Consider the following 15,346-nt stretch of genomic DNA (forward strand, 5'->3'; position numbering starts at 1 on the left):
TTATTTTAGATAAAACCCTTAAATTAACACAGGCTAAAAATTGTTAGCATTTGCAACGGCCCTCGATCGGTCAAACCTGCCTGAGCAGAAGCGTCTCCTCTAGCATGTGTTTAACGAGCACCAGCAGACCTGACCAACACTCTCAGCATGACCACCACACCGTTCTCTCCACCGCTGTACATGCAGCGATACCAGTTTGTTATCGATTATGTGAAAACCTACCGACCTAGAAAGGTAAACAAATATCAAAAACTGTATTTTAAACGACTTTGCTTGAACTAGCACTATCAATGGTCTTTTATACACCTTCTTCCTACCTTGTCTTGGCCGTTTCTTCCGTCTTCAGGTCATCGATTTCGGATGCGCCGAATGTTGCTTACTGAAAAAGCTCAAGTTTCATCGCAACGGCATACAGTTGTTAGTGGGAGTTGATATAAACAGTGTCGTCCTCCTGAAAAGAATGTAAGTTGGCGAAACATTCATTGTGTAATAATATACGACATTAAAATGACAAAGCAATCTTATTGGGCCAATGTTTTACACTACATAAACGTATTTAGATTGCTTCTAAGATACATACTTTTGTCAATTTCAGAACTGCAAATCAGGCTTCTATACAATTTCCCTCACTCTCATGCATGATTGAGGTAAAATCGGTTTAATAGTCACATTTGTTATAGTCATAACTTGTGACATGCTTTCTATATTGTTTACCATGGTACTTTTGAAAAAAAAAGTCTGAATGTGTAAATATAAAACTAACTTTACCTCAATTCATGTATAAATGCCTGTAATTATTTAGAGTTTTAAGGTGTCTTGGAAAGAGAAAATTGTTAAATGCTATTCTTGGTCAGAAAAAAATGTCTATTTATCAAAATAGAAAACAAAATAGAATTTGGTTTGGAGTGAAATATGGTAAAAACAAGAATAAGAAATCAGTTTTCTTTCTATTTTTGTATGAAAAACCTATTGGACATCAAAACTGGACTTATGTTAAGTAAAAATGACCTTTTAAAGTGTGTCAATAATATAAGATTAATTAATTTAGTAATTTTTTTTATTATGTTTCTCTCTCACTCACTCTATATTTTATCCAGGCATTCATTAGCACCACTGGTGAGTGATTACCTTCAGCCAAGCGATGGCCCTTTAACCATCGAGTTGTACCAAGGGTCTGTAATGGAGAGAGAGCCGTGCACCAAAGGATTTGATCTTGTGACATGTGTTGAGCTGTAAGTGTTTTCCATCTTTAAATTCAAGTAAATTTACCTCACAATTGTATATGTCTGTAGTTAATCAGCTTAAAATGTCTTACCCTGTCAAGGATCGAACATCTGGAGCTGGAGGAGGTGGAGAGGTTTTCAGAAGTGGTGTTCGGCTACATGGCACCTGGTGCTGTGATTGTCACCACACCAAATGCAGAGTTCAACCCGCTGCTGCCGGGCCTGAGAGGCTTCAGAAACTACGATCATAAGTTTGAATGGACCAGAGCAGAGTTTCAGACCTGGTGAGCAAGTTTGCACAATTTAGTGTCCTATTTTTCTAGTACTGATTTAGGGAATGCAATTTACCTACTGTACATAGAATCATCCATGTTTGTAAAAAATTAAACACATTTTCTGGCCAACAGAAATATCAAAACTCTCTCTCTCTCCCTCTCAGGGCTCATAGAGTTTGTAGAGAACATGGCTACTCCGTGCAATTCACTGGAGTCGGAGAAGCAGCTGGCCACTGGAGAGATGTGGGATTTTGCACCCAGATTGCAGTGTTCCAGAGAAATTTTGATGGAGTAAATCGGTCCATGAGTAATGCCGAACACTTGGAACCTTCAGTGTACAGACTGGTGAGAAAAAAAAAACTTTCATATGAGATGTACTTCCATTGCCTCTTTCTTTATCAGATATATTGCACTTTCTATTTATTATTTATCACTCAGTTTAGTTTATTTTTAAACATACAAAGCAAAAACTTACAGTAAAAACACACTGATTAGTAAACTAGTTAAACAGAAAAATCTTCTGCTCTGTATGTTTTACAAAAATCTTTGCCTTTATTGAGAAAAGACAGGAATAGACAAACAGGAAGCAATTTCGTGATAGAGGGAGGATGCGATTTCTGCTCAGGTCACCCAAAGCATACCATGCTATTGGCTACATCAGGGGTTTTCAAAGTGTGAGGCGCGCCTCCCCTGGGGGGCGCTAGAGCATGTCAGGGGAGGCGCGGGAAAAAATATATAATAAAAATATAATTATTAAGTTTCATTATTATATGTATTTTTTATTATATTTAAACGTTTTAATTAAACAAAACTAAAAAAAAAAATACGTCTAAAAAAAGAAAACCTTTTTACCCAGAAGGCCATAGCTGTGAATTCGCTTCTGTTTGGCAAGCCCGCCAATACAGGTATATGCCTACTAATACAATGGATCGGTTTCCTTCAAGTTCAGGCCTTAAACCCAAAAGACGACGATATGATGATCAGTATTTGAGTTTAGGATTTACGTGGACAGGACCAGCTGATGAACCACAACCTTTATGTGTGGTTTGTCAAGATATTTTGGCTAATGACAGCATGAGACCTGCTAAACTTCAACTGTTTTGACTGGGATGGACAGTTCTTGGATCTGTTCTATTCATATTAACCATCATCCTAGTTTTAAAAACGTTATATTAAAATACTTATTACTCTGTAAATAATTGCACTTTCATGCAAATGATGATAAAAGTGAGTTAACAGTCTGACATCTGTCTGTGTCTTTATATATATACTATATATATATATATATATATATATATATATATATATATATATATGTGTGTGTGTGTGTGTGTGTGTGTGTGTGTGTGTGTGCCTGTTTGGGAGAAGGGGGGCGCCAATGGATAAGTTGTGTCAAAAGGGAGGCCCACTGTCTTAGACTTTGAAAAACCCTGGGCTACATCATCTTGACATCGTCATTGTTAACCAGGGTATCTGCAGGGTCTTAAAATGTTTTAAATTTCAAATGCCAAATTTTAGGTCTTAAAAAGTTAAATCCATTGAAATATTGTCTTGTAGGTGTTAAATTATTTTAAACAGGTCTTAATTTATAAATCTAAAGCTTAATAAAATAAATCTCAGCTTAATTTTTCTACATCCATGTAAAGCTACCCAATTTGATGAACACCTATCCAATCACTAACATTTCATCTCAATAAAAGTTAACAAGTTTATTTATGAACTCTATTTACCAATATGGTTTAATTATCTTCCTTATCATAACATTTGTTTTTAATTGTTATTTAAATGTTTTTGGGCCATTAGAAAAAATCCTTAGTGTTTAGGCTTGTGCAAGTCAGGAATTTCATACTGGTCTTAAAAAGGTCTTACAAAATCTTAAATGTGACTTCATGATACCTGTAGAAACCCTGTTAACCTGAAATGCCATTAACTTTAATCTTCTGATGCTTCCAACTTCCAATGTCCGAAGTAAAAATGATTTTAGTATGTTGTTGGATTGCAAATATCGCCTTAAAATCCATGTGAACCGAAGGTTGCAGAGACTTTTATCTTATTATGTAATGCACTTACAACTGAAATGGAATATTGAGTAGGGAGCAGGGCCTTCTTTCTTTATGTGCGTCATTCCTACTTGGCAACTAACAGTAAGAGGGGCGTGGCTAGGAACATTGTGGCCGACATTACCAGAGAATGACCACCACTCTAAATACAGGGGTCTATTCTTCGTACCTCGCTTAAATGGTCTAAGATGATTTGACAAATCTCTAATTTCTGATTAACTGATCTCTGGCTAATTTGGTTCCTCAAACAAGTTTACGAATCAGATTAAAATGTCAGGATGAACTGATCTGAGATCGCTGCTGGTGTTTTAGAGGACAGATCGATCCATTGGATTGGATAAATCTGTTCTGGATAGTAACTTTTCAGGATCATTAAATCTGGATAACCAGTGCTCAAACAGGATAGGAAATCACATTGTAGAACTATAGATATGTAAAAAGCAAAGAGTAGAATAGCCAGTGTGTGAAAAAATATAACTTTATTTTTATTTGTAATGAAAACATACACTTTTGAAAAAAAAAAAAACTAAAAACAAGAAAACCCCCACCCCATCCTCTTCCAGCATGAGCGTCCACTCATGTGAGACCTACAACACAAACACTATACATTGAGGATAATTATAACAAGTTTTAAATATAAATGTATTGAATTTACAAAAAAAAGACCTAATGTCAAAACCTCCACAATAATTTCAGACTTCCTCATCTGATGTGGAGAGAGCAGCTTGACTGAGCGTAGCCTTTATGAGGCGGATCTCAAGTCTGGCCTTGGTTTGCTGCAGTTTGGTCAGAGTCAGTTGTTCCTCTGTCAGATGAAGCTGTGCTTCTGCACTTTCAGTCTCTTTTTGCAATTGTTGAAAGTGATTTTAAAAAATCAGTGATTTGCCATTCTTTGCATTTTTTTTGGTTATTCTGTAATTGTTGCATGCATCACTAATACATATTCTAAAAGAAAAATATTTTCCATTGTGATGAATAAATATATCACTTAGTGACCAAATAAAATGTAATGTTTTGGTCAATTTTGACAGCTGTTTGAGGGATTATTTTATGTGGTCAAAATCTTTGTTGTAGGCCTATACTGAAAGGCTGAATATGTTAAAGCCTTCCTAATCACTATAGCCTGACGCATGAACAAATAAAATTAAAACCTTATGAATAAATAGGCTATATTGTAAGATACTGCATGATCCAAATAGAGTATTATTTGATAAATTTTTCAGTTTTCATTACATTTGGGCATAAAATCCACGCTGAATCCACCCTTCTGATGGGATCAGTTTAATCCAAGTTCTTTGGATCAAAGTAATCCAAATCCTACAAAAAAGGTGTGAAAAACCCAAACTAAAGCTTTGATCCAGATCAAAACCAAGGTTGAATTACGTGATCTTATTTGTTTATGTAATCTGTTTTTTCTTTTGAAAAACCCATTGTTTACGATTTGATCCAATCCCTTATCCAAAATTCCAGTGGATTACTTTCGAAAAACCGGGACCAGGAGCCAGACTTTGATTGAAGATTACCAAAACAAGAACAAAATTCAGTGGGTTAAAGTCCATGGATCATAAAGAATAATCATTTACACTTGCAAATAAACAGAGTAAATTGACCTCTGATAAAAATACAAAAAATGTTTAAAAATGTAAAAATAAGGTGTTTTAATTTCATGCGCACTAAAGAAGAAATTTAGTTATTTCCCATCTGAAAGCTGCGTGTATTTGCACTCGCATCTCTCTTTTCTTTGCCAATCCTCATTTAGCTATACAGGGTGGTGTATCCGAGCCTGTGCGATAACAACATCTACCAGAAGACTTTGATTAATGAGGTCCTGTATGAGGCTCAACATCTGAGGCAGCAATGGCTCATAAGAGAGAACATGAACAACAATGCACATTTCTACTCTCCTCCATTAATGGAAGCATTGCATCATGGGGCCGAAGGGAATGCATGTGAGCAGCAGCCTGTCTACCAGCAGGGTGGCATCATCTGCGTCCCGTTAGCCCGTGTGTGGTCCTGTCCCAGGGTCCAAGCTCTGTGCGGGAGCCTGCAGCGTCTCAGAGAGAAACTGCTGGAGGATGAGCGGGTGAGGATGAGCGCTGATGGAAGTGCGCTAAATCTGCCAGCTGATGATGACGATGATAATGTGGAAGAGGAGGAGGAAGAAGAAGAGGAGGAGAACCAGCAGAATGTCAAAGCAGTATCGGGTGCAGTAAACAACATGGAGGAGGACTGGGATAGAGAGCTTGGTAGCTATGGAGACGAATAACAAATCGGGAAAGCTCTGTAAGCAAAATAAAAGAAATGAGTGATTGACTGAGATGTTGTTGAAAAGATAAAAATCATTAAACATATCATTAAAAAGGCAATCGTGTGACGCTTTCTTTGAAATGTGGTTTTATTGAACAGTGCGTGGTACATACCTTACCAGCATCATAACAGAACACATGGCATGGAAGCCACTATTGGTCAAAAGTCAGAACACAACATTGCAGGACAAAGCAATGTCACCTTTACATTTTCAACATTACACACAGTACAATTACAAAGACCAGAAACTTCACAGAAGAGATAAAGCCACCATGTTTTTACAACATGTAAAGTACCAGGACTTGCTTACAGGTTATGTAAGAGTAGCTGGGGAAGAAATGTGAGGGGGGACGACAGTATTAATCTTAATAAACATACATAAAAATAGACTTTCATTTTGGCAGTAGATCAATAAAAAAATCAAGTTTAAAGTAAAACGCGCGTATTACAGAGTGGATTCTGAAATGTAATGAAGTCGAAATATCACAGATAACATCTGTGTATACTGATATTTAGAAGCACTTGCTACCGAGGCCTTAAAGGGTCATGATGATGGAAAATTATATGATAAATTGTAAAATATTAAAATCGTCAAAGATACTTTGTTTTTGCAATCTGCTGAGAATTTCTTCCAATGAACAGAGTTGTTCCAATGATTTCTGAGCAAACAAAGACTTTGCCACTGAACAAAGTTTTGTAAGAGAATGCAAAGGCACTGAAATAAAAAGTTTATTCCAAGTGAACGCAACATTTCTTGGACAAAGTTCTACGCCAGAGATGCCCAAACTAGTGCCCGGCGGCCAAAGTTGGCCCATGGTAAACTTTAATTTGGCCCAACAAACCATCTGAGACGAGGGGGAGAACGATGGGGATGGATTTGGGATTGACAATTCAAATTTAATGCAATTATTATTATACGTTTTTTAACTGAAATTAAATGTTTCAATTAAATCAGAGATGCCCAAAGTAGGGCCCGCGGACCAAAGTTGGCCCATAGTAACCTTTCAATTGGCCCCCCATTCAATCTGAGAAGAGAGGAAGAAAAATGGCGAAGGTCGGGGCGAATGCTTTTAACAGAGATCGTCATTTTTTATTTCACTAAACCTTACATTCGTTTAATAGATGAACTACAAAAAAGTAAAGTGAAATTAAAAGTTTCAGTTAAATGTTGTGAATTAATTGGATTTTTTAAAGGGTCATGACACCCTTAAACACATTTTTTAGATGTTGACATACTCTAAATTGTGTCACATGGAAAACAACTGAAAAATGGTTGTTTTTGTAAATAAAAAAGCATAGACTCCATTGTGTTATAAATGAGGTAATTATTGTTTTATTGTATTACTAGTATAGTATAAAAGATGTTGGCATTAATAATAAAATAAAAGTCTTTTTCTATTGATTTAATTATTATTAAAGTAGGAGGCTTTAATGTAATTCAGTTTGGTATATTTAGCTTTGGCCGACCACCCTCAATCAAATTTGTTCCTTGGCCCTTCATAAGAAAAGGTTTGGGCACCCCTGAATGAAATGGCAGAGACTTTGATGAGCAAATCAAGAGAAAGGCAGATTCTGCTTGACCAGTGTATTCAGCATTGAACGCTACTGTGTTATAAATGTCATTGTTTATGTTTGATTGTAATAATTTAAAAAGTTATACTGTATTAACTAATACCATTTAAAGTAAAGTTTTCTATTTATTTTGAAACATTATTAAATAACTTAGCCATGACAACTTTAATATAATATAGTTTGGTATATTGACTATGGCTCTCAATGTTATTGGTTTTCTTGTTATGAAAAAGTTTGGGCACCCCTGTTCTATGCAGATATGTAATTGGAAATGTTTTTCTTGGAAACTTTACTTTTATTTTTAAACATTTAACAAAATACTCTAATTCAGATACTATATAATATATTCTAATTTCCTATGAGAGAATGCAAAGTATCTTGGACAAACAAATGTCAAGTCTCCGGGGAACAAAAAAAAAAACATGCAAAAAAAGATTTTTTTTTTAAAAATCATAAATATTTTGAAAACAAAGTAAAGCTCCTTTGGTGGAACAAAACATTTGCAATAGATTACAAAAGCCCTGAAATGTTTGTTTCTTGGGCAAACTGAAAGGTTTTTGAGTGAACCCAAAATTTGTTTAGTGAACAAAAATAATTGTAAGAGAATAGAGATTTACAGAGACTACAATTTTACATCTCATCTCAATATTCCTCTCATTGCTTTGTCTCTTTAGGATCCCCATACATTCGCAGTGTGGTGCTTTGATATTTGTGCAGTAATTGCGAAAAACAAAACTAATAAACCTGAGACATATGGCCAAAACGAATCAAAGCTTTTGATCAGTATTTCTTTTCGTTTGGTAGTGTTTGAATCTCGATAAACCTGGATCAACAAGATGGAGATAGCAAAGACCACACAAAATGCTTCAGACACATTGAGTAGGTGTGACACCCATGCATTTCTACACTAGAACTCTAGACATTTATGATATAATCAAGTGCAACAATAACAATTGTACACACACTTGCTGGATCCCCCTACACACACACACACAATTAAAAATCACAGAAGCATGTGAGTTTACATTTATAAAACATCAAATGGCTTCTCAGATGATCTGGGCATACGGTCACATAAAACTGCTGAAGCACTTTTGATACTCTGATTGCTGATCTTACAGAAAATAGCCATTAAAATACCTTCATTTTAGTGATACATCAAGTAGCTACAAAAACATGGATAATACGTTTTTGTAGTGTTATAGAGAGGATCGAACGAGCTCCAGAGCCTTGTGCTAAAACTTTCAAGCATTGCTGTAATGGTTAAATGCTTTGTTCTGTGCTGCCTTGTTACTAATTGTAGCTTTAGACCATCTTGGCTTACACTACATTACAGCATAGATCTCAAACTTGATTCCTGGAACCAGCAGCTCTGCACAATTTTGCTCCAACCCTAATCAAACACAGCTTATCCAAATAATCAAGGAGTACTAGAGACTATTAAGCAGGTGTGATTTGAAGGTGGTAGGAGCTGTGGCTCTCCAGGAATTTGGTTCGAGATCATTGCATACAGAATGTCATCATCATCAGATGTCACCGACAGCTGGCAAACATCATATATTCACCTGTCTGGATTTTAAATAGTCTGTGTATATAAATCAAATTTTTTGAGATGACTTCTGTAATGCGACTGTAGGAGTTAACTGCTTATTTTCTGCAATAAAAGTAGAGATACACATTTAACGTGTACGAGTTTAACAGCTCGGCCTCAAAACCAACTACAACTATAAAGACACATAGAAAGCCTGTGTAAAGTCCTTCAATTCAAAGTGCTATCTAACTGGACGTGTTTCAAGTCTGAAAACGGCTTCATCTGTCAGACGCTTCACGACGCTGCGAGTGGAGGATGACGGTTTGATTTCCAATAGTACAGTGATGAGATGACGAGAAAATGGACTAAGAGCTCAACATCTACAGAGTATACACCTAATACATACTGTAAAGATGTATAAAATCCTTCGAAATGGCTCACAAACATGTAAACATTGATAAAATAAACATATCTTACTAAAATAATGTCATATAATTATTTTTCTTCTAAAAATCAGCGAGTAAAATAGTGGGAACGCTCTCTGATTTTGCAATGCAAACACATTAGCAGACGGACTTTACCTCACAGTGAAACACAGACACCAATAATGGCAGCCTCGCAAAGAGGAGCTGTCGGTTCTTTATGTAGCCAGCAGAGGGCGCCGCTTTACTGAGAGGCTGAAACCGGTTCGTGACAAACACTCTTAATGTGAGAGGAGACGAACATGTCTGAATCTCTTCGTCCATTTTCTCCTCCCACGAAACAGACTTTGGTTTTTGACACTTTTCCTTCTGGCATCTCTCAACCCTAGCGTTTAATCACCACCTGTTCGTAGGCACCAGCACCAACCCTAAAAAAGAGAAGCCATCAGCATTTTACATGAAGCCCAGTAAACGCTTTGCACTTTACTAAATGCACCGGGCTACATTTTTATAGACCGCGAGGGAATACCAGTGATAACTGGGTGATTTATTGTCAAGTAAAAGAGAGAGGAAGCCTAAAATTTAAATCCTCAATTAGCTTCATGTTGTAACAAACTGTTTTGGTGATTTACTTATGTGACACACTACCAGAAATTCAGGAGACAAATAGGTTTAGCAGAACACACAAGCTGTTCTTTTTTCATATAACTGAATTGAAGTGAATTGGGACAGATATCAACCTCCAGAAAGAACCACTAATGTAGTCCGTGTGAATTTATCCCTAGTAGCAAAGAATTCTGGCCCAGATTTGGCAAAAAGCTGGCACAGCAGGCATTCATGCGGCACTGGCATACAGCATTTTGGCCAAACATGGCCCGGGTTTGGCAGAGGTGGCACCGTTTTTAAGGCAGCACACAAGGTTTGGGCCAGATGAAAAACGTAGTATTTGGCCCAGATTTAAAAATTTGATAAGTGGGCCAATTGAGTTTGGCCAGTCTTGACCCACATTTAAAATACAATAAAATCATTTTTGAGTAAAGAAAAAAAATTCTACCAATCAGGTCACTTTGAGAAAAAGCGTGCCCATAGTGTGCCTAAAGCGCATCACTCCATGGATTTATCAATTTCATTGCAATCGTGACACACCAACCTATCTGGCCCAGTTCAGGCCCAGTTATGAGTTATTAACTTGGCTGAGACTTGGCCCACATATGGTCTGTGTTTGGCCCTTGTCTGGAAGCCAGATTTGGGCCAAGCAAAACCTGATTGTGTGGGCCAGAGATGGGCCAGAGAAATTTTGCTATGTGGGATGTTACTGTATTTCCAGTCATTTTCATAATTGCTGTTGTATGGCTTCAGAAGACTTGCACACAAATACATTTACGGTCTCTTTTGATCATTCTTTTAAAGGAAGAAAATTAGGACAATTATCTAAACTCTTTGGTCATTTTTGAGCAAGATGCTAATGGTCTAATCCGATTCAATTATCTATGCTAAGCTAAGCTAATAGTGCTCCTGCCTGACTTCAAGATCAAATGAATGGATTCAAAGATGTTTTAACTACACAATTTAACTCCTTGGGAGTTGCAAAATGAGGTTATTTACAAAAACGGTAAAGTGATCGTTTTAAAAGTGCTGTATGTCAGGTTTTGACTTTTCTAAAGCATAAAATACCATAATATGTTTGCAGATAATTAAGAAACATGCAAAGTGAAAATACTTGTTTATCTGAAAAGTCAGCTATTCTGCTTTGAAAAAAATGTGAGTTACGTGCCGGAATATCTGTCTTTGTTTTGGTCCTTTTAACCTGCCCACTGACACTTTAGCCTATTATATTTCAGCACCCTGGGTTACCTTGTTGAAAAACCTGGTATTTTATTCATTTATTCAGAAAGGCTCTAAGCATGTGTCCGTGACTGAAATGAGACCTCCGGTGGACAGTAGCAGACTCCAAAATGAGAAGCAGATTCGGAGTTCCACATGAGGTGGTTATGAATTAGCAAATAATATAAATATTATGAAGGTAAACATTGGGTGAGCAGGTTACATTGTAAGCCTGTGTCATAACAACACGCTACGTACAGTAACAAGGTGAGCAGTGATAAGCAATTTAGCTGTTTGCACCAGACGAAACATGACAGAAATTTAAATACAGCTGTTCAGATGCACAGAATATGCACTCACTCATGAATGAGTAATTAATACATATTAAACCTCTTTAACATTATTGAAAGTAGATGCTGAATCACTTAGATGTGTTGGTTTGCATTATTTCACAGTTCTAAAGTTTCATTTCAAACGGTTAATTTCTGCTGCCGCTTTCAGTATATGGCTATGAATGTCAGGTAAAATGGCATTCAGACTCACAATGTTAGCATTTAGCACTGAATAAAGCACATGAGGTGTACATGAGGTGATTCATAGTTTTCTGTTGTTCAGCTGCAAGAAAAAGAAGCCGCTTCTAATATACAAGTTTGAGGTGTTGGTTAAAACAAAAACTCATTTTAATATGGAGAATATTCCTTCTATTGTGTGCCTTTGTTTTTATTTAGAACACAAACTAAGCCTTAAATCAGCCTTTAGGCCTGATAGGCTCACTCCTGTAGGTCCTCAATATGGCAACCTGCGTTTGCGTTTGTTTTGATTCAGGAATGCAATACCTAGTTCAACCACTGGGTGTCAAACTTACATACTGCACCTTTAAAGCTCAATATTTATTCTCCCTTTTAATTTTTATTATAATTTTTTTTAAACATCATTATATGTAAAAGGGTAGCTTGAGCGTTCTGTGAAACATCTTTTTTATGCTTCTAGAAAAAACTCAGTTATATAGGTTTAAAACAATATGAAGACGAGTATCACTGGTGTGTTCAAGCGTGTAATTTGGTTCATTTGGTCCTGGACCAAAATTTTTAAAAGTACATTATTTATCATTTACATTTTGCTGCAAAACTTCTCAAATATCTGAAACAATGCTGTGTGCTGGGCTCATTACAGGTTTGTACATTCAATGGTATTTTTATAAATTGAGCACCCATGATTAGGAACAGAGTAAAAGACTCAACACTTTTGTTGTTGTACACAAATGAAGATCAGCAATGAGTTGCATTTCTGATGCTTATATGAAACCGTATTGAGCCAAACTAAAATGACAAAAACATTTGCTTAAGAATTCTGTCCTGACTGTGGTCACATCTTACAACATAATTTCATATTTTTGATTGGTTTAGATGTCTTTTGCTATGCACAAATGTTCTGATGACACTTTACATTTAATCAAATAAACTGCACTAACAAAACAATTGTACCAGTTTGTTTTATTCGAAGCAAACCTGCCAAATGTGAACACACCCAAAATGATGGCAGCATTTTCATTGTTGGCTAAAATATTCCTTCAGACTCACCTGGCAGGAAGATGGTGACTACCAAGTGCTGTGCTCCCACCAGGACCCACAAACAAGCGCAGACCTTCCTCTGAAATACAACACACACACACACACACACACACACACACACACACACATACCCACCTAACAAACCAATGAGGACACATGACTCAACACCCTACCTTTGGGGACTACCCTTTCTGAAGGGTCTAGAGACAAAAGAAAGACATGACTGCACTACTAAAAATGTGCTTATTATGAATATCAGTTGATATTTGCAAAAAAATACTTCTATAAAGACCTGACAAATTACCTTCAAAATGAGGACAGTATTTTATAACTCACCTTTGGGGACATGTACACAAACTCCGGTATAGTCACACTTTGAGGACCGCAGTTATACACAAACTCAGGTTAAAGTATACTTTAAGGACTCAGTTATCTGAATATTTCTAATATAATATTATTAATAATTATAATAATGTTAGTGCAGAGAGACATATGATAAAGTAAATAAGATCACTGAAAATAGACAATTACATTTTTTCCTTCACAAATAACTCAATCTGGTGTCAGAAGATCATTTGGTGTCAAGTATTGTTCATGAAATGACATATTTCTCTCATAAATAGTATGTGACAGACAGCATGTTAGCAGAATAATACATACAAACTAATTTTAAAAAACAGTAAGGGAGAAGTAAATGGATGACCTTACAGTGAGTTTATGAAGCTCAATGGACACATTAATATCCAATGATATGAGAAGTGATGAAACTCTACTGATAAGTCATATGATGGTTAATATAGTACATCTAAAATCCATTCACACTAAAACCCATACTGTATAAAACAAGGGTTGTGAAGTTCAAATTCATATACACTACCTACTTACATGCGCCATAAGACACGTTTCTGAGTGAAAACAATTACTGGGAAAGTCTTTATACAAATGATTAGTTGAAATAGGAGTGTCTATAATTAATTTAGTTTAGACTACAATGGAAATACACACATTTGAGGACTCTGTTGATACACACACACACACTGCTTTAGCTACACTTTGGGGACTCAGTTGATACACACATACCTTTGGGGACTCAGTTGATACACACACACCTTTGGGGACCTTGGTGATACACACACACTGCTTTAGCTACACTTTGAGGACTCTGGTGATACACACATACCTTTGGGGACTCTGTTGATACACACACACCTTTGGGGACCTTGGTGATACACACACTGCTTTAGCTACACTTTGAGGACTCTGGTGATACACACATACATTTGGGGACCTTGGTGATACACACACACTGCTTTAGCTACACTTTGAGGACTCGGGTAATACACACATACACCTTTGGGGACCTTGGTGATACACACACACTGCTTTAGCTACACTTTGAGGACTCTGGTGATACACACACACACACCTTTGGGGACACTGGTGATACACACACACTGCTTTAGCTACACTTTGAGGACTCGGGTAATACACACACACACCTTTGGGGACACTGGTGATACACACACACTGCTTTAGCTACACTTTGAGGACTCTGGTGATACACACACACACCTTTGGGGACACTGGTGACATACACACACACCTTTGGGGACACTGGTGATACACACACACTGCTTTAGCTACACTTTGAAGACTCTGGTGATACACACACACACCTTTGGGGACACTGGTGACATACACACACACCTTTGGGGACACTGGTGATACACACACACTGCTTTAGCTACACTTTGAGGACTCTGGTGATACACACACACACCATTGGGGACACCTACAATGATAAACACATAAGAAACAAAGATGCATTAATGTCCTGTTTAGATGAGAGAAGGACCCCCGCGGATGACTATTTCTCTGTGATAGAGTTTTATTTGTCCATGTTTTGTTCAGTTGAGTGCGGCAGGTCTGATCATAGTCACATAAGTGATAATCAACAAGGTTACATTTGTATTTGCTAAAATCTAACACAATGTTGTGCTTGGAATAATTCTGTTTATTGTCTTATGAGTTTTATTTTAGACACAGTGTTGCCGACTTGTTGCAGCCATGGCTCTAATTGTATTAGACTTTTGACTAGACCTACAGACAAAACTATTGACTGAGCTCAGTAAAATGTTCTTTGATTATTTATTAATAATCTGTTTAATAACTAAAGCCAAAACAAATGGTAAAATAGTAGTTGTAAATTTATGTAATATGGTTTAAACAATTAAATAAAACATTTTAAATATATAAATATAATATATTTAAAAATAAATAGGTCATGTTTTGAATAACACCCATGTCCATGTTTATCATTCCATCGAATTAAACACAAATAAAACAAACATATTTATTTCAGGGTATATACAGAACTTCTTAAGTTGAATTTAATACCTTTTACTACCTTTTTTAATGCCTTCAAAAAAAATGTAATACCAGCACGACTTAGAGCTGCAACTGTAGTGGCGTAAATTAAATCTTTCTAAATGCAATAACATATTGCAGATAACATATACATTTAAGTAAAGCAGAGGGATTAATATAGATGTCACAATGGG

The 15,346-nt window shown here is 36.4% G+C and overlaps 2 protein-coding genes across 8 annotated transcripts in view; one reads left to right on the top strand and one right to left on the bottom strand.

The window, feature by feature from the left end:
- Positions 1-49: 49 nt before the first annotated feature.
- Positions 50-5,924, top strand: henmt1 (HEN methyltransferase 1). 2 transcript variants are annotated; one of them, NM_001017842.2, is given in 6 exon segments: positions 50-234; positions 347-462; positions 1,098-1,232; positions 1,325-1,507; positions 1,663-1,843; positions 5,318-5,924. In NM_001017842.2, coding segments are annotated over 6 exon segments (1,209 nt in total). In that variant the 5' UTR covers positions 50-147; the 3' UTR covers positions 5,825-5,924.
- eeig2b (EEIG family member 2b) overlaps positions 4,023-15,346 on the bottom strand; it is a 67,254-nt gene continuing 55,930 nt past the window's right edge. For 2 of the 6 annotated variants that reach the window (XR_015517691.1, XR_015517690.1), the window contains 3 exons: positions 12,795-12,864; positions 9,550-9,818; positions 4,023-5,839 (listed from right to left, as the gene is read on the bottom strand). Coding sequence is in view for 4 of the 6 variants with exons in the window: in XM_087297144.1 (XP_087153270.1) it covers positions 9,776-9,818; positions 12,795-12,864 (113 nt within the window). In the remaining 2 variants the exon portion in view is untranslated. 6 annotated transcript variants of the gene reach the window in all.

This window comes from Danio rerio, chromosome 20 (assembly GCF_052040795.2).
Source record: "Danio rerio strain M-AB ecotype USA chromosome 20, GRCz13ab, whole genome shotgun sequence".
Taxonomy (NCBI): Eukaryota; Metazoa; Chordata; class Actinopteri; order Cypriniformes; family Danionidae; genus Danio; species Danio rerio.